At 36.9% G+C, this 20,893-nt stretch overlaps 2 protein-coding genes across 2 annotated transcripts in view; one reads left to right on the top strand and one right to left on the bottom strand.

Moving 5' to 3' along the window:
• Positions 1-3,561: 3,561 nt before the first annotated feature.
• Positions 3,562-11,515, top strand: LOC126809891 (uncharacterized). The gene is made up of 2 exons (XM_050534758.2): positions 3,562-3,915; positions 7,858-11,515. The coding sequence occupies exon 2, from the start codon at positions 7,872-7,874 to the stop codon at positions 8,733-8,735; it is 864 nt and encodes a 287-aa protein (XP_050390715.1). The 5' UTR covers positions 3,562-3,915; positions 7,858-7,871; the 3' UTR covers positions 8,736-11,515.
• Positions 11,516-14,607: 3,092 nt separating this feature from the next.
• LOC126809876 (brefeldin A-inhibited guanine nucleotide-exchange protein 3) overlaps positions 14,608-20,893 on the bottom strand; it is a 32,973-nt gene continuing 26,687 nt past the window's right edge. Inside the window, exons 28-29 of the mRNA XM_056098711.1 lie at positions 20,153-20,469; positions 14,608-18,830 (exon numbers count right to left, since the gene is read on the bottom strand). Of these exons, the coding sequence (XP_055954686.1) occupies positions 18,495-18,830; positions 20,153-20,469 (653 nt within the window). The 3' untranslated portion in view covers positions 14,608-18,494. The remainder of the gene's footprint in view (positions 18,831-20,152; positions 20,470-20,893) is intronic.

The raw sequence follows: 20,893 nt of genomic DNA on the forward strand, positions 1-20,893 counted from the left end.
AGTTTCTTTTATATTAGGGGGTGCGGTTTAGATTATTAGGTCTGTCACTGAGTCACGTGGCGTGGTTTCGATACCAAGCTTGTATACGTAGAATCACTGCCCAAACTCGGGTTTTTTTTTAAAGGGATCCTCCGGTTTCCTCACCCCACTGGTAAAGACCCCTAAGCGAGTTATTGAAATCCCTTTTATTTTATTTTTGTGAGATGTCATACAAACATCACACGTATTTACAAGGCCTTTAAATGAAATGGGGTTTAACTTTGCTGTACTGACTGGGCTAATGAAGATGGGCTGACGCCATAGTGTGCTATGGGGGAAATTTTGCCCGGATAGCGGCTCAACGGCCTACTCTAATTTCAAATTTTAACTGCCAGGGGTTATTTTACGTGGACAAGTACACGAGACCTCGGGGTTTTGTCTCGCATCCGAACGACTAGACACTGTCCTTACTCCGGTTCACGTCTGTTATACACAAAAAAAAAAAAAAAAAAAAAAAAATTAAACTTTTTCAATTTTATTAAATGAAAGCAGAATATATATTTCCCAAAATTCTCAAAATATACTCGACTAAAATCGTCGATTTAGGACTTAAAATGTAGGTCAATTAGCTTATAAGTGTCTGTGGAGCTAATTGTAGACCAACAGCGTAAGTTTAGTATATAGTTTATATGATATACGAGCGTAAATGAATGTTTGTATTATACATGTAGATCCTGAACAGGTTAAAACATGTATCAGGTATTTTATACCTATACACACTAATTATATATATATTTATATAGACTCGCTTATCATGACACTCAACATTCTTCAGCACGAAGGATACAATAGACATTGTGTGCACACGTACAGTACACACATGCAGATACCACTCCCTTTTTTGTCTTTCTCCATGTCGGATCCAGGATTTCCAGAAAGGGGGAGGGGAGGGGCGAGCTGCCCCCACTTGGGACTGCGAAGCCCGGCCCACGGTGGGCGGACTGACGGGCATTCAACCAAGTCACCAACCGGCTCGTTTCGGAGTAAATTACGACGGGGATCACTACCATTTTTAAGTATTTTTGTTCTCCTTTCCCGCGAGAATATATGGGGTAAAAAATTGTTCGCCACCGCAAAAAATAGGGGGGGGGGGCGTGCGCTAGGTGCCCCCACCCCCCTGGGATCCACGCCTGTTCCCCCCACCTCTCCCCATTGTGCGCAGGTTAATTGTTGACATGTTAGTCCCGAAATGATCTACTAGTCCGTGTTGACTGGCAGAAGCTTTCAAGCCGATATACATCCCAAGGAAGAATTTCAGCGTTTTTCCATTCGACTGACAAAATGAATGGGCTATTGTTTGTTAAAACTTCTTTATTTTGAAAACACGCAAGCGAATTATAGAAATAAAATTGAACCATGGATTAGTCTCGAAATGACCTAGATTGTGTCGAGTGGACGTTACACCCCCCCCCCCTCTCTCCCACTCTCTCTATCTCTCTCTCTATCTCTCTCTCTTATTTTGAAAATAAAATCTGTTATACTTAAATAGGCACCCCTATATAACTTCAGCTTAAACATCATCAAGTTCATAAACAATCACAATGATAGGGAACCACGGTGGCTCATTAACCAGAACATACCGAGTTCGATCCCGATTTTGACCGTGAAATGACATTGGGATTTTTCAACCTAGGTTACCCATATCAAGGGTGCATGGCGGGGGTTTAATTGCTCGGACAGGACGAGAAACTGAGTATTTTGTTAGAGGATGGAAAGCTTATTGTCCGGATGGGGCGAATAACCGATGTCATGTTTTTTCCACTGGCGACACCTTTAAACCCCTAAGAGTAGGCTATGGGGGCTAAATTACCCCATTATTGCACACGACAGAACCCAATATAATTTCAGAAAACCTAATGTCATCCTCATCATCATCTGGTTGTCGGCTTATAACCTTATAACGGGTGTGTGTGTGTGTGGGGGGGGGGGGTTTAGCACGTGCGCGTTGTATCATAAGGTCTGTCATTGAGTCAACTGGCGTGGTTTCGAATTCCCGGTTGTACGTGACAAGGAGTAGGGTCGCCTGTCCAACCTCATGGGTTTCCTCCCACTGCTAAAGACCCCTACGCGCAAGCGAATTATTGAAATAAAATTAAACTATATGTTAGTCCCGAAATGACCTAGTTTGTGTCGAGTGTACGTTAAACCCCATTTATCTCTGTCTATAACGGGTATATTTCTGTACTATCTGATACTGTTTGTTTGGTCTGGTGTAGCTCGGGTTGCTGTCCTGTTGTATGACCACGCCGTTAACAGCTATGAATCCACTTTGACATAATTCGGTGCTGATGTGTTGACTAGCAATGCCAGTATTGCCTGAGAGCCACAGTGGCTTTTTGCGTAAGACGCTGGCTCCCGAACCAGCAGATCCGGAGTTCGATCCTGATGTTAGCCGAGAAAGTTCCTCGAAATTTTCCGCTTGTCAGTGGTGTGCCTGACTAGGAACAGTCTCTAGTCGTTCGTATGGTACGAAAAACAAGCTGATCTTTTTGAGGCATTTCGCCATTTAGTAACTGGATAGAGCAATATACTTATGGAAGAACAATTACTGATTTATTTAGGTCTCGTGTACATGTTCGCATGAACATAAAACAAACTGTGGCGGTTGGAATTCGAAAAAGGGTAAGCGGAAACGCCGCTGTCCAGACAAAATTTCTCAGTATATAAACAGTTCGCAATTCTATGGTATACAATAATTACTGCTTATTACTGAGCGACGTTTCAACTAGGCTTCTCTATTCATTATCAAGTAATAAGCAGTAATTGTATTTCATAGAATTATCACCTGTATACTCTAGTTCAGTTACTAAATGTCATTAAAACAATATTTCTCAGATAGAACACTGCATATGTCGGTATTCATCATTAACCAAGTTGGTTAATCCTCCATTTCATTTGGATGCTAATTGTAGGCCGGTGCTAATTGGATTATGTTTACCTTTTGCCCCCATTACTCATTTATATAAAGCGACCATTGTGGACTCCTGAAATTCCCCATACTCCCCGCAGTGTTTTGTTTGATTTGAGCTAATCCCCAGATAGGGATTCCTCGGGAAATTCCCGAACCTCCCTAACCGGCCTACAATTAGCATTTCCCATTTCATTTCCAGAATTGGCTGGTATTGTCTCATGTTTTCTATAACCTCTAAAATACACTACTTTATTAGTCAATATTGTGTTTAATACACCCATGTGCGGATTAAAGATTAGGCCACGACTACAGATAAAGGGGATTAACGTTTACCCTGTTATACACCTTGTAGACATAGAGGGATTAGGCTAGGTGAAATACCGAACAGGATTTCACGTGATTATCTAGAGACCTTTTGATCGAGATAAGCTAAAAATAATTATTTTATTGATAGTTTTGTTATCTTGTCAGACAGATCGATCGTGACTATGATTTATATATTTGTTACCTATAAACGATTAATTATCGATACCATTTTAATCAAGACTACATAATTACCGTTTATTATGTATTCGTTTGAAGGACTAAATAATCGAGGTGTATAGTAACCGTGGACTATTGTCAATAACTGCCCCGTAACAACTGGGGTATAACTGATATACCACAGAAATATCAACTTTCAAACTGAATAACGTAGTTGATTGTGAAGTGGAATATTATTTATTTATGCGAATTATTATGGATATTTAAGAATACGAGACAAGGATTGGGTTGAAGCTAAGATTTTTTCAAAAGCAGTGGTTACGAGATAGTCCTAATTCATGTTGAAACTTGGTGAAAACAAACTGTGGTTAGAAAAGGAAGGACAGTATGTATTGTTTGTTATAGAAAATAATATGGATTAGAAATAAACAGACAGAAAATCTGAAATATATTTATAATATTTTCAGTACAAGGAAATAATTGTAAGTAAAATGCAGATATAATTGTAAGTTTATAAAGTGTTGTTATTTAAGGGGTAGGTGTCGTGGGGGCAGACTATACTTGGCTTAAACATATTATTTTGATTTCGAGCACCACGTACATATACAATACCAATATAATGGATTTGAAGCCAAGTCGAAGCTTATATAAATTCATCAACACCATGTGATTTCTACCTTTCAGTATAATTACTAATATTTACAAATTATTCTTTTTATTTTTTACAACATCTGAGGCTGGGGGTGACCGAATGGTTAGTGCGTGCGCGCGACATCGTAAGGTTTGTCATTGAGTCACCCGTCGTGGTTTCGATTCCCCCAGTTGTACGTGACAAATATTTGGGTCGCCTGTCCAATCTCGTGGGATTTCTCCGAGTCCCTCAGTTTCCTACCACTGCTAGAGACCCCTATGCGCAAGCGAATTATCGAAATAAAATTGAACCATATGTTAGTCCCGAAATTACCTAGTTTGTGTCAAGTGGACGTTAACCTCTCTTTCTCTCTCTCTCTCTCCCCCTCTCTCTCTCTCTCACTCTCTCTCTTCAATACACCATTTTAAGTAGAAGTCTTTATTTTTGTCCGAAATAAAGCAACAAAACGAAGTGATAAAAATTGCGATGAATAATTACTGTAAACTGTAATATATTAAGTGTATAATATGAATGCCAGTTAACTCGTACTCAAGCAAACCCGTCCACACGAAAAGTCATGTTAAGTCGTCCACAAATATCAAAATACATTACAATGTAGTTGGATCGTCCACACACCCATGTCGACTAAATATATAATATATATATAATTCATAAATGTCTGCCCTCTATAGGCGTTTTCAGATGTTAATAATACATCTATACAACCCCATGACTTATTATCGCTAAATGTCGTTTGCATTTTTCGGGCAATTCAGAAATAATCGATAATCGATTCAGTAACAGGAAAGATCGATTTTGGTTTATTGATTGATTAATTGATATAGATGACAACTGTAATAATTGTTTGGTCGACTGATATGTTGGCCACTTTTTTTTCCAATAAGTTCTATATGTTATAAGCAAAGAGACCCAGTCTTCAACATTCCGTGTCTATCCAATCGGATTAAAATGCAGATCTATATTTCGTTTCGTTATTTTTTATACTTTCGATGGCCTACACTATGAGTAAGACGAAATTTTGAACTATAAAACGAAACGAAATAGGATCTGTGTTTTAATCAGATTGGTGTCTATCCAAATATAAGTCACATTTGTCTCCACAGAAAAACAAAAATTATTATATGCGAGAAATAATCAGGAGGTCCCTGATTTGATCCAAGTGTTGGTCGAGAAAATTTCTGTCTGCTTTCCCCTTATTCAGTGGCACAGGACGGAGGGCTTGGAAAAGGGGTGAAAGGAAATGGGGATTAACGTCCTACGGTTCTGCTCAGACTTGGAAAGGGAAGAGCGTTTCCCATACACCCGGCTTCATTAAATTCCATTCCATTTTTGTATCGGTCACTCTCTCGAACAGGCATTATAATGTGATATAAATGGACCACGTAGACTTAATGTTTAGATCCAATGTGAGGCTTAATTTTTTAAAACAAAAATGGAATACCATATAGAGATTGCCCCAGCAGAAATAAATGAAATCCGGTTTAACTTCCCTTTTTCTGCACTGACCGGGCTAATGAAGACGGGCATGCTATGGCGGATATTTTGCCCGCCGGACAGCGGCGCTACGGCCTACTCTTATTTCGAATTTCTACTGTCAATATACATGTATAGTAGCCTCTAAGTACACCACACCAATGTGTACACGGGTCCTCGGTTATGCCGTCCTATCCGAACGACTAGCCCCCCCCCCCCCCGTAGTGCACCACTGACAAGGGGAAACCGCGCCGGAAAGTTCCGAAGAACTTTCTCGGCTAACATCACGAGCGAACCAGAGACCCAAGTCTTACTCACTGAGTCACCGCGACTCCATTTTCGATAATCGTATGAATATAGAGATGATTTATATATGATACAAACTTGATTACATTTATTGTCTCGTTGAAAGTGATTGATAGTGTCTAATAAATATATTTGAGCGTAAGAGTCATCCATTTTCATGCAGTTTTTCGGGCAGAAACATCAAAGAATGGGGAACTTTTAAGTTGTTTTTTTTTGTTGGTTTAACATATTATTGTAAATTTATATTGTTGTGTAATTAATTAAAAATAAACAACTACCACGGCTTTGTGGAAAACTCGTTTTAGCTAATGAATGATTCATTCTGAAAATTCGGGTGACAGAAAATTTTCGGGCAAATAGCCTCAGCCCCACCAACTGAGATAGACCTATGGATTTAATGGGGAATGCTCGCTTTTCCACGGGTTCATTAGTCCACCATATCTATTATTAGGGTTAGGGTTAGGGTTATTGATACCCATATTTATAGCATTTCTTATAGCGGCAGACTAGTGAGCCCCTCTCGACTTAATAATAATCGAATATTAACACTCCCAACACCATACACACAAATAAAAACCCGATAAACTTACTAAAAATCTAGAAGAACAACTTTTTTTACCGTTCGTGATCGAAGGTGCTAAAATTAAATCTCATAAATGGGCCTACTATAAAAATACGATAACCCGTTATCTTGAATAACAGTATAGTCTTTACCCACCTACCCGATGTCTATAGAAATATGTAAGTCTTTGAACAGTGTGTACCAACAATAGATTGTATTATCAATAGAGGCTTGTTATAGAAATTAAATATATTATTATTATACCTATATCTACGTTAGAAATCAGCTCTATGTGTGATATTGAATATATTATACCTATACATTCTGTGTCAATAAACTGTATTCAATACCAATTCCCGTATATAGTCTCGCTACCCAGCAATCATAGCGACGTAATTATAACGTTATTATCACGCCCTACGAAACTTTCTGTGAATAAATGCTACGAGGACTATATCAGAGAAGAAAACTTGTGAAGAATTGCAATATATTACTAGTTATAATGGCTTTCCTGGAAATTTCGATCTATGAATTGACAATATTTTTTAAATCCTAATTGTAAATCGTTAAACAGATGTACAATCCATCATACATCACTACTACGTCACCATGATGTTAAAAATATAATTGAAAACAATCTTGTTTGAAACCATATTCATTTTGTTATCCATATTTTCTTAATTCATAAGAAAAATGCAGAGTAACATCTCTATTTCTAGGGGGATCACGGTGGCTAAGTGGGTTAGGCGCTGGCTCGCTAGCCTGGAGGTCGGGTGTTCGATCCCTGCATTGGCCGAGAAAGTTCATCCAGATTTTCCGGCGTGGTTCCCCCTTGTCAGTGATGCAGGACGGAGGGCCTGACAAGGACATCTGTCTAGTCGTTCGGATGAGACGAAAAACCGAGGTCCAGTGTACACATTGGCGTGCACGTAAAAGATCCCTTGACAGTTGGAATTCGATATAAGAGTAGGCCGTAGTGCCGCTGTCCGGGCAAAATTACCCTCATAGCACACTGTATGGCGTATGCCCGTCTTCATTAGCCCAGTTCGGAGCAAAACAGTAGGACGTTAAACCCCATTTCATTTCATTTCATTTCTCTATTTCTAATTCGCCCCTGCAAACATACCTACGTAATTATAACGTTGAAAAAGCGCACCCCAGCGCTGAAAGTAAATGTTTAAAAACCGGAAACCTGACTTATTGTCTTGAATTTACCGTGCAACACCCTTTAATTATACGTAGCATTTTTGAAATCTAAAGAACTGTCTTTTTTATTACTAATTTCTGTCATTACAGAATGAATATTTAGATAGAACCGATAATAATAATTCATTTGATATAATGCATCTAAAATCGAATACACGTATGCAGTGACACGTATACAGTATACAACATCTTGATTAATATTTTCTTTCTTTGGTTTTTCTTCAGAATAACGATTTAAAATGGTGTCATTAGTGTATGCAGATTTCTATGAAGGCGAGTTGAAACGCCGACTGGAGAAACTGTCACGTGTTTATGATATGGCGACCATGAAGATATTTATAGCGGTAGAAGCGGTTGGTGAAAACCTGATGTACAACACGTATAGTAAAGAGAAACAACACAGATGGGAATTCTTCATAACACGTCGCGAGGCTTGTAGATTAGATTTAGACAAACATGACAGAACACGTGAAAAATATCTATACTTCCTCCTACATATTCCCGCCGAAATCCAAGGTCAGCAATTCCATTCGGCCATGTTGAGTCAGCTGCATTCTCGTGGTGCTCTTGATGCGTTTCATTATCTTACGTTTACCAAAGAAGAGGACGCAGCAGCGTCGTTCTGTGGGTATTTGTGTCGTCTGTTCGCGAGGAAAATAGAAACTTGGTTTGATTCATTTGAGGCTCTCGCTATTCAACTAACTGCGCATGTCAAAGTTTCAAATATGGTGCGCGTATTATCGGGTCAAATTGATGCATTATGTCGGAGGAAAGGAAAATTACACGTGATGAACATTAAGTCAACGGGACTTTCAACCCCTAGACCCCTTGATATTGCCGAATTGTGCTTAGCGAAATGTATGGCTATTCAAAACGGATTGGCGTCACCAAATGAGCTACGTTTAACCGTTTTAATATGCCATTTTACCAATGATCGTCCGATTCTCAGATTATGGGAATACCGACCCTCGGAGGAGATGGAACGAGCGATCCGTGAAGCGGACATTGATAAGATGATTGACGCAGGAAAGTTGACACAATATCACGAATACTGGAAAGGAAATGTTCATCGTTTTACAGAACTGGTCCATGTCTATGTTTAAACTGTTCATTTGGAAGACAACATGTTTTAAGTGCAGTAAACATACAGACCATCTTCATGAGTAGCAATCCAGACAAGTTCTATTATTAAACCTTGCAGTAACAATCTTTGGGTTCGATTGGATGCGATCAACCATGACAATATAACCTAACGAGAATCTATTGTTAGACATGTTGGGGATGTCATTTAAAATTTTGCATACGGACAATTCACCTGTCGCGAACTTCTATTTTGTAATGTTTAACACCACCAAAAAGTGGACTGATTGTTCAACTTTGTTATGTGGATGTGGTTAATGTAACCAATGAAACAGGGGTTATGCAGGCCTAATGTCTATGAAGCAGACATGTCTGTTGAATGAATGTAAAATATATACGCAAAGGAACTTATTTTATTGCTAATTTACAGGTTTTACGCAAGAAGACTCGCATCCATAAAAACGTTCATGTTCTTGCCAGTAAGCGCTTCCAATACCGTAGTCCCTATGTTATGGTTCCTGAAAATTTTGTGCTTTTTTTATGTCAATATTTCAGAATCTGTATTGCAAATTGATGTAGTGATATTAATCTTACAAACTGAAGGCGATCTATATAGTGAAAATAGTCATAAAAATTGCGGATAATCTATATTGAAAATTTACTTAAAGGCTCAATACCACTCTTGTTGTAACTGAATAATATGTCCCAATCTTTATTCTGGTCAACAAATTGTACTATTTTACAATATTCCAATTAATTGATGATACAAATTTCATCTTAACACACCTAATTTAAAAAATTGGAAAAATTCAACTAAATGATTTGAAAAGCCTGACGTAAAGCTTTTCAAATGAGACTTGGATTTAAAAAATATTTATGAACCCTTTGGACGAGTAAAATAGCATTTAATGGATAATTTACACAACAGGTAGGACACTAACACATCTAGTACTTAGAATAAGGCTATTTTTTTTATTTTCTGGACCTGTCAAGCCAGCAAGAGTGTTATTGTCCCTTTAAAAATTGCGGTTAATCGATTTTGAAAATTGTCAATTGAGGCCAATCTTTATTGAAACTTTTCTGATAAGGTTGATTTATATAGTGAACATTTTCTTGACTTCAACCCATAGTGAAAATAATATTATACATTGAGGTCAAACTATAGTGGAAATAATCTTATAAACTGCGGTCGATCTATACTCTTCAAAAAAAGTAGGGGATATTGAAATGCAAATACCTATGCAGGTTGTGATATGATAAATAGTCATGGACACTTGGCATGCTTTGAGAGTATGTTCACAGATGAAGAACTTATCGCCCCAACAGAACCACTGAGCTGCATGTGCGACACGCAATAGCGCCATACACGTGGGAGGGGTTCATTGTCAAATTTGACACTTCAAGGAAGGGTTGATGAAAACTGCCGCTTGCTGGTTTATTTTATCCATGTTTGCTTTCCTATCGGTTCTTGCATAAGATTTACTGTTTAGCGTATCTTTGCTTCAGTGTGTTACTTTTAATTTGATCGGGAGACGTATTCGTCAACGTCAACCAACAACACTGCAAGAATTGGCCTTGGCACTGTAAGAGGAGTGGGTCAGATTGCCCCCAATCGTGATTGGATGGTTGATTAGGAGCATGCCACGACGAATTGCTGAATGTCTGAGGATTGATGGAGCAATTACTCATTATTAAGACAAAAATCAAAAACGTCCATTTTCACTTTTGACAGTGTATCTCTTTGCGAGTGTAATGGGGCCGCCAGATAAGCCGCCCATATGAACTGTTTATGTTCATGTGTAGGCAATTAAATTGGCCTGTTATCAACATTCACTGGTTACCTCTAATAAAAACAGCAGTGCATTTCGGCAGGTTTGTATTGTTTCTGAATATCCCCTACTTTTTTTTTGAAGAATATATATTGAAAATATACAGGTCACAATTCTGTGGAATACATCTGCTTATTTCTGAGCAACGTTTCAACTAGGCCTCTCTAGTCGTTATCAAGCAACGTTTCAACTAGGCCTCTCTAGTCGTTATCAAGCAACGTTTCGACTAGGCTTCTCAGTAATAAGCAGAAGAATTGTGACCTGTATATTCCAATTTATATTGAAAATAATCTTTATAAGAGTGAAAATAATCTTCAGTATTGAGGCCGAACTATAGTGAAAATAATGGTATAAATTAAGGCCGTAACGAGAACGATCTTATATAAATTGTGGTTGATCTGTAGTGAAAACATTCCTTAAGATCAGTCTTTTGTGAAAATAATCTTAGAAATTGAGGGCCGATTTATAGTGAGAACGATCTTAGAAATTGAGGGCCGATCTATAGTGAGAACGATCTTAGAAATTGAGGGCCGATCTATAGTGAGAACGATCTTAGAAATTGAGGCCGATCTATAGTGAGAACGATCTTAGAAATTGAGGCCGATCTATAGTGAGAACGATCTTAGAAGTTGAGGCCGATCTATAGTGAGAACGATCTTATACATTGAAACCGGTCCATAGTGAAAATAATCTTATAAATTTTGGTCGATCTATAATGAAGATAATAGACTCGACTACCATGCGTCGGACTTGTAAAGGCCTTTGTTCGTGGCTTAAAACGTAACTGATTGAAGATTGTAGAGTTTTCAGTAATACAACAGCAAACATGAAAACGCTGTTTAGGAAATATTTCAACCATCCACAATTTTAGCTCATATAGCAACATATCTGTGATAAATTTGTACATAAAATATATTAAAATATTAATCTGTGATTGTATCATTCCTTTTTATTTGTATAAATATTTAAATCTTCTGGTAGTCATTTACATTTGTATACATATATTTAAACTTTTGTACGTCTAATTTTAGCAATTAATCCACTCTAATCCAGATTGATTATTTGATATTTAATTAAAACACAAAATCAAATCTCAATAGTAGATAATATCCCGACTTGAATTCCATGGGATTATGAGGAGTACCATTTTAGGTAAGATTATATAGGTGATCATATCCCGTTCATATTGTCTTCAAAGGATTCGAATCCCGGCAAATTTTCAATTCATCGTATCTTTGTAACTAGTGAATGGAATTGAACCATATAAACTGATATTCCTAGTTAGAGATTCATCGTTCACAATATTGTGGTTTGCATGCTATGTACAATCCCTCAAAGGAGGATCCGAGACTTGAATTATATTTATTCTAAAATCTTGTTAATTTATATGCTGCCGTTGTTAAAATGTGAAATTCCCAATAATTCATTAATAAGATGTCCGATCAGCTAAAGTCAGAGCCAGATTAGGTGGGAGGGAAGAGGGGGTGGCTGGGCTACAGCCAGGCCGACAGGCCCCCAGAATAGTGTACCTAATACCTATAGTAGGTGCGACGGACAATGACTGTTGATCCAAGGGCCCCGGTGAAATCTTCAGCCAGGAACCCCATACAAGCTTGTTGTTAGTTAGTTTTATTTTACGTCCGCTTCCACCGAGGTGATATCGCAGACAAAGCTTAACCCGGCCCTGTTTAAAATACGAACCTTGCTGGCAGCCGATACTCTGAGACCTTTATGAAATATTTAGAATAAACAAAATTAACATTCTTACGGCGGTTTGTTACAATATTTTTTTGTAAAGGGCTGTGTTAGATCTAAATATTATGGTTACCTGCAGATTTCGTCATGGTAACGAGATGTTAACAGAGATAGCGATAACCCTAACTACAGATCTAGCCCTTGCCCAAACCTACAATCTTCGGCAACAATCACGTGCCCTAACCCTCTAACCTTGACGAACGCGGCAGGTGGCCTTAATATATTGATCTGACCGTAAATTGTGCTCGGATAGCTGATTTTCTGCCTTCTCCTATTCGAATTACAACTGCTGGCAATCCCATTGAATCCAATCCCATCCCATCTGACAAGGCAGCACTTCTAGTAGGAATTGGGCTTGAAATAACACGAGATTGTTCTTGGCCCACGCCTCAATTCGAACAGGAGACATTTAATCCAATCCCATCTCATCTGACAAAGCAACATTTTAGGTAGGAATTGAGCTTGAAATAACATGAGATTCTTCTTGGCCCAGGCCTCATTTCAAACAGGAGACATTCTAGTCTTAAAGTAGCTAAGTCTCTAACTCAATATCATCCAAAATCTTCAACATTGAAAACACAAATTATTTGTCAATTTAAATCAACATTGATGCTGTGATCTTACCGGGAAAAGATGGGCTTCTGATATCTAATATTTAAGACAAAATAAACATTTTGCCATTGGTACACGAATCGTGTACCATAATGCGTTTCAGCCCCAGTTCTAGCAAGAGACTCGAGGAACGAGGCTAGACATATTGCACCAAACCAAACGGCGTATGTAGACTGGAATAACCAGGCGCTAGAAATTTGCATTCGATTGAGACTCCGGGCTTATTTCGCGGAACATAACTGATTTGAAATTAGAGTAAAAACGGAAACCATTGAATATATATCAGTTTATATACATTCATATTACAGTATTATATGAGTTGCGACCCACTTGTGTCAATTTCTAGGTCCCAAATGTTAGCGATTTAGTTCCTTTAAGAGTCCTAGACTACCGCATCCCCATCCTTTATATGAAAAGCAACGAAGCAATATTTTTAACAGAAGATATATTTAATATAGAGATCCACATCCATATAACAAATATAAATAAATACAGCTGGAACTGTATAATAATAATACAGTACAATAATATTAATACATTACATAAACTTACATCAATTATTTTAAATGCATCGGATCAATAACACATCAATTATTTAATGTTACAAAGTTGAACATATTTGAAATGCCACTCAGGGGTTTGGTTGCTATGGAGTCAAATGCTTGATTTTCATTGAGTATAACCAAACCAGAAAGATAGAAAATGTGGGAGAGATTTGAGGAAACATAAAACGGGAAATGTAAGGGTATGAGTTCAGGTAATAAATGCCAGATGACTGCAAAAACTGCATAAAAAGTAAAAATAAAAACGATAAAATTTATTTGAACCGTAACATGTATATTTGGCAGTAAGAAATGTATATGTTATAATACAATAACAACTAACTTGAACACAAACAGAACTTCAAATATTAACTGTTACTTTCTAGTCTTGGACAAGACCAATTTAATTATATTCTAGTCTTAGCCCAGACCAAATTAATTAAGTTCTAGTCCTAGGCCAGACCAACCTTATTATGTTGTAGTTTTAACCCAGACAAACTTAATTAAGTACTAGACCTAGGCCAGACCAACCTTATTATGTTGTATTCTTTAACCAGACAAACTTAAATAAGTTCTAGCCCAGATCAAATTAATTAAGTTCTAGTCCTAGTCCAGACCAACCTAATTATATTCTAGTCTTAGCTCAGACAAACTTAATTAAGTACTAGTCCTAGCCCAGACAAACTTAATTTCTAGCCCAGACCAAATTAATTAAGTTCTTGTCCAGACCAAATTAATTAAGTTCTTGTCCTATCCCAGACCGACCTAATAAATATCTAGACCTAGCCCAACCAACATAATTATTTTCGTGTCTTAACCAAGACAAATATAAATTAAGTTCTAGTCATAGCCCAGACCAGGCTAATTATTTTTAGGCCCAGCCCAGACCAACCTAATTAATTTTTAGACCTAGCCCAGACCAACCTAATTAATTTTTAGGCCTAGCCTAAACCAACCTAATTATTTTCTAGTCCTAGCCCGAACCAACCTAATTATTTTCTAGACCTAGCCCAGACCAACCTAGTTAATTTTTAGACCTAGCCCAGACCAACCTAATTAATTTTTAGTTCTAGCCTAAACCAACCTAATTATTTTCTAGTCCTAGCCCAAACCAACCTAATTATTTTCTAGTCTTCGCCAAAACAAACATAAACAAGCCAACAGTGAGGCTGATGTCCCCCGCCGAAATTGCAAAATAAATAGATGACACATATTAATTAATCGCACATTTATTTTTTTCACTAAGTTTCATCACTCTCTATCAGATAGAATCAAGATTATCTTGTCCCAAACCATCGACAAATGAAATCGATTAGCTCTGCTTAGCTTCAGCTCGAAATGTTAATTATTGAACTCAGTCAAGACATTCACCTAATGAACATCTACATATACATCAAGTTTAAACATTCACCTAATAGACACCTATGCCAAGTTTGAACATTCTACCTCAATTAGAAGGAGAGTTATTGTGTTCCAAAGTTTCTACCAATCAAATTGCTTATCACTCTGCTTACCCTCAGCAAAAAATGTTCATTATCGAACTTAGTTAAGGTATTCATATAATAAATCTATACACCAAGTTTCATCAATCTCACTTAATTAGAACTAAAGTTATCGTGTCCCAAAGCATCAACCAATCAAATTGCTTATCTCTGCTTACCCTAAGCGGAAAATGCTCATCTTCGAACTCCATCAAGGCATTGACCTAATCAACACATACACCAAGTTTGAACATTCTAGCTCAATTAGGAAGAGAGTTATCGTGCCCCAAAGTATCAACCAATCAAATTGCTTATCTCTGCTTACCCTAAGCGGAAAATGCTCATCTTCGAACTCCATCAAGGCATTGACCTAATAAACACATACACCAAGTTTGAACATTCTAGCTCAATTAAAAGTTATCGTGTCCCAAAGCATCAACCAATCAAATTGCTTATCTCTGCTTACCCTAAGCGGAAAATGCTCATCTTCGAACTCCATCAAGGCATTGACCTAATCAACACATACACCAAGTTTGAACATTCTAGCCCAATTAGGAAGAGAGTTATCATGTCCCAAAGCATCAACCAATCAAATTGCTTATCTCTGCTTACCCTAAGCGGAAAATGCTCATCTTCGAACTCCATCAAGGCATTGACCTAATAAACACATACACCAAGTTTGAACATTCTAGCTCAATTAGGAAGAGAGTTATTGTGTCCCAAAAAGTGTGACGGACAGACAGACGGACGGACAGACGGACGGACAGACAGACGGACGAACCCATTTTAATAGTCCCCTGCTTTCTTCGAAAGGCGGGGGACAATTAAGTTCTAGTCCTAGTCCAAACCAGGCTAATTAATTTCTAGACCTAGCTCAGACCAACCTTAATAATTTCGTGTCCTAACCCAGACCATTCTAATTATTTTGTGTCCTAGAACAAACTAGTCTAGTGAAGGAAATGAAGGAAATGAAGAATGGTAAAGAAAATATTAATAACTGAACTTCCAAGCATAACTTTATTTTTAGAAAGTGTCCTCTATTTTGCATAGACATGATTGTCACAAAATGACATCAATGTATTTTCAGGCGGTCTGGATAAAGCATTATTGATTTTGCGGAATTTTCTGTGTTGATAGATTTTTATTTCTAACAATATTTATTCAATCAATATTTACATAATCTAAGTATACAATATATAATTATGGGATCTTTCGATTATGTACCTTGTTGGTCTAGATGAAGAAGTGTAAACAATCAAAAAACAAAACATTGAAACAAACTGTTGGTATAACTGTAACTAGAAAAAGTCCAGTCCAGTTTTATTGGTGAAAATATTTCATCAACAAATAGACAGTGTCATGGTTGGGAAAAAACAAGCTCTGATAAAAAAAAATAAAATAAAAATGAAAATCAGAGTTAATGAAAATGAAATATGGAATGCATTACTTGGTGAGTTAGAGAAATACTCTTTAAATGAACAGAGTACAGACCTCTGAATGTACAGTACAGATCTTTGAATGTACAAGGTAGTACATTCCCTTGCCTAACAAAAAGTTCATAAAATCATAGGAGAGTAAGGGTATTTTATATCATTATCATGACCATATATAGAAATCACATGATAATTATCACATGACAATAAAAGAAGTACAAAAAAACATAAAAATAAATAACCAGTAATACTAGGGGACTCTTCAGGAATGGTATATAAATATTTCAACAATTAACAAATAATAATATTGCACATAAAATAATACTTATAACTTTTAACTGGAATTATTAATTCAATAAATTATTTCAAATAGGAGTATATATTAATAAAAGAAACCACTTCTTCCTTGGCAGACAGCTAAAAACAAATTGTGCAAGGCTTTAAACTGCCCACAACCAAACAAAAAACATCATTCTTTCTTACTACTTGCCCGTGACCATTTCCCAGTTTACACAACATAACTGTAACAAAATATTCTATTTAATTTCAGTTTAATTATTAATAGAATTATTTTCACTGGATTCAATGTTAGACCTTATGATTTCCACTGCAAGCCATTAAACGACCAATTTGATTAAAACACAGATCCTATTTCGTTTCATTTTTTGTAGTTCAAAATTTCGTTTTACTTGTCTTTACTACACTCGGATCTGGAAGAGTTGTTATCATTGACGTGTTCTGGATGATGTGAGGGACTAGCCAATAAAATGGTCTGTTTGGCGAGCTTTTGGCGTGTGGTGCATCGAACTGTGGGTAATCCACTATACACATCAATGCTAATTGGTTAATCAAATGTCTGATGTCATTGGGTCAAAAGCCACTTGTATGACCTCCCGGTACAGGTGGTCAGATCTTCAAGTAGTGAAGGCTATCGAAAGTATAAAACACAAAACGAAATATAGATCTGTATTTTAATCAGATTGTTAAACCATTAAACTGTGTTGTAGGCTTGTAATACTAGTTCTTGCGAGTGTCACAGCTATTGATGCAACTTCAGTAGTTTTGTGGGGTCCATCCAAGTGCTAAAAGGGTTAACATTTCATCATTGTTCATGATAATGCCCAAGAAAAAATACCCAAACAAAATTTGTCCATACATATTGCGTAGATAAATAATTATTATTTCACATTGTCAAAATAAATTCACTAACTTAAAAATAAATTATAGAATTTCTCTTGCATAACATTTTAAGAAATTCTAGCATATTTCAAATTGAAACTGTGTCGCCATGCACGTCTAAAAATAAATAACAAATATGATTTTATCGCTTAAAATGAAACAAAACAAAATTGTGGTCTGATTTTAGACCATCTAAAAGAACTTACATCATATATTTTTTATAACTTGGAATAAAACAAAATGTCTTTTAGCTAAAAGAGATCATATTTTATAATTGCTTGATATGAAAGAATAAGAAATTGTGATTTAATTTTAGTCAATTTAAAATACCTTGTTTTGTAGTGTACAATGTAGTATAACAATCTAACAAAATAAATGAAACAAAACTGTAACCTAATGTTAATTAGCTAATGATTTACACAATCTAAAAGAATTTAAAATATATTTATTTCATCGCTTGAAATAAAACAAAACTAAATGTGGTCTAAGAAAATCTAAAAGACTTTTGGTCTACTTTTAGATATTCTAAAAGACTTTTGGTGTACTTTTAGAAAATCTAAAAGACTTTCGGTCTACTTTTAGAAAATCTAAAAGACTTTTGGTCTATTTTTAGAAAATCTAAAAGACTTTTGGTCTACTTTTAGAAAATCTAAAAGACTTTTGGTCTACTTTTAGAAAATCTAAGAGAAATCTAAAAGACCTTTTTATTATAGCCTGTACAGTTTAAGAAAAATATATCTTTACACCTTTAAAATATAATTTCATAAATTCAATACAGTTTCATAACCTATCTTATCGAATCTAAACTGAATGACACCCTGTTGAATACCTCAGCTTATTGATTGGCTAACCATTGATTACGGTTTGGCCTAGCTATAATCTCATTGGTCAATTATCAACCTCTCATACATCATTTCAATTGGTCAATTATCAAACTTTCACACTTTATTCTCATTGGCTGATATCAGTCGCACTGTCATTCTTTGGTTCTAATTGATCAATTGAGCTGTCGGTCTCTGTCTGTGATTGGTTAACAGTTGTGGGCATGTCTTCCTCTGATTTGACTAATCGTTTTGTAGGAGCTAGGTGATACAGATGACCGAGCCGATGGAACCAAGCAGCTAGGGTTTTTTTGAGTTTTGGATCATCTGAGTGACAGACTAGCTGGTTATTACTGTTAAATGTTACAGGAATCAGAGATTTAAAACGATGTTGATCCATCTGGAGAAATAGTTGTAGAATCTGGATCAGCATCTCTGACCAGGATCGAAGGTGAGCCTCGCTATCCTAAAAAAAACATATTTCATGTTTATAATTTTGGAGATGAATACAATTAACTCAGTTAATACATAAACAGATATTGTAAGGGCTTTTAACTTGGGGGTGGGTAAGGTGGTTGAATTGTATTATGTGTGGGCTTTAGATTGTCTTGTTTATCGAATGCAGGCCTTAACTTGAGAGGAATTAGGTCAGGAGATAAAATAATGATTTGTTATACATCCAAATATGGCTTGTACATAAAAATGCTAAAATCTAGGGACTTACGAAATAAAAATATACAATATGATAGTCTGAAATTATCTCAGTAAATAATGGATTCGATCACAGATTTGAACTTGACAAAGGGTATAGTCTCTTTTTTAACCTCAAGGATTTTCTTGAGTTTCCACCTACACCATCAAAAGGTAAAATAAATACAATCAAACATTGAACAAAGAACCGTTAATTATAGTCTATGAATTCATCCCAGCCATCATGGAATTGTGACGTCTTATCAAAAATCAAACTCTATAAATCTATGCAGAATTATCCAAAGAACCTAGAATGCCAAGTTAGGCATCCTTTCGGTATCCCTGGGGTATTCATATATTCAACCAATATAAAAACATTATACAAACCAGTCTTAGCCTCATTGTTTACGTTCACAACAATATGGTGGCTTATTTGCTCGATTATGAGAAAGTTTGCAAATAAATTAATAAAAAGAAGTGACATGTTTTTTTTAATGGGAAAGATGTTTTTATGTATTTGGGGGTCACGGTGGCTAAGTGGGTAAGACACTGGCTCGCTAGCTTGGAGGTCGGGAGTTTGATCCCTGCATTAGCTGAGAAAGGTTACCCCCCTTGTCAGTGATGCAGGATGGAGGGTCTGACAAGGACAGCTGTCTAGTCATTCGGATGGGACGAAAAACCGAGGTCCCATGTATACATTGGCGTGCACGTAAAAGATCCCTTGACAGTTAGAATTCGATGTAAGAGAAGGCCGTAATGCTGCTGTCTGGGCAAAATTTCCCTCATAGCACACTGTATGGCATATGCCCGTCTTCATTAGCCCAGTCAGAGCAGAACAGTAGGATGTTAAACCCCATTTCATTTCATTTTTATGTATTTAACGATTTTTTGGATTGGTTGATAAAAATAGCACAATCAACAAAGGGTTAGTGGAATGGAACGGATTGAGACCACTGGGGATACTGAGGATGAATTTTAGGCTGCTTTGAAGAACATCACCCCAAGAACAAAACAGCAACAAGATAACCAAATGCATGAAACCAGTTGAGGTGTCAAAAAGAAAGTCAGATCTGTATTTTAATCAGATTGTCTGCCTACCTTCATTATTGACGTCTGCTGTTGTTTTTCGATTTTCTCGTCCACAACTTCTCGTCTCGGAATCTTTTCCTTATGTGACACTTCCTTCATTCTTTGAACCAAACGAACGAATGACGGCATGGAATTTTGTTGTTTACGTTGCTTGTATTTTGCCATCAATGATTTAATGGTTTTATCCGTAGCAACCGTATAAACTTTACTTTCGCTTTCTTCTCTTATTTCACGCTTGCTCTTTGCCTGATCTGTCTCATTCAATATTTCTTCTTCTTCAGATTCACTTTGTCCTTCCTGGCTGTTGGCACGGTAACTAGATGTTTCTACAATTAGACAGTATATAAGTTAGTTTAAGTCACTGATTGTCAAGAGGGTTGGGATAGCCCAGTGGTCTAGAGTGTCGCGCTTCGAGCGCTAGCTGGCCGTCCACCTCTTTCTTTTGGTTGTGGTTTCGATTCTTCATGCGCTAAAATGTGACTTGCAGACAGGGGCGCCTTCTCAACCTTATGACTCTGATTTCCTCCTACAAGAAAGACCCCTCCGTGTGTGCTAAGATAATAGTATTATAATAAAAAGACAAATTGTCTGCGATATCACCCCAGGCCCGTAACTGAGGGGGGGGGGGGGGGCCTGTGAAAAAATTGTCGACCATAAAACCCCCTAGATATACAGTGTCTGTCAATTTTACAGCACCCCTGAGAACACTTCCCGCCCCACTCGTTGCTCTGAGGTAGTTACGACCCTGTA

Source organism: Patella vulgata, chromosome 2, assembly GCF_932274485.2.
Source record: "Patella vulgata chromosome 2, xgPatVulg1.2, whole genome shotgun sequence".
Lineage (NCBI taxonomy): Eukaryota > Metazoa > Mollusca > Gastropoda > Patellidae > Patella > Patella vulgata.

Excerpts from the sequence above, each read along its gene's own strand:
- LOC126809891 (XM_050534758.2), top strand. The coding sequence starts at position 7,872 with ATGGTGTCATTAGTGTATGCAGATTTCTATGAAGGCGAGTTGAAACGC.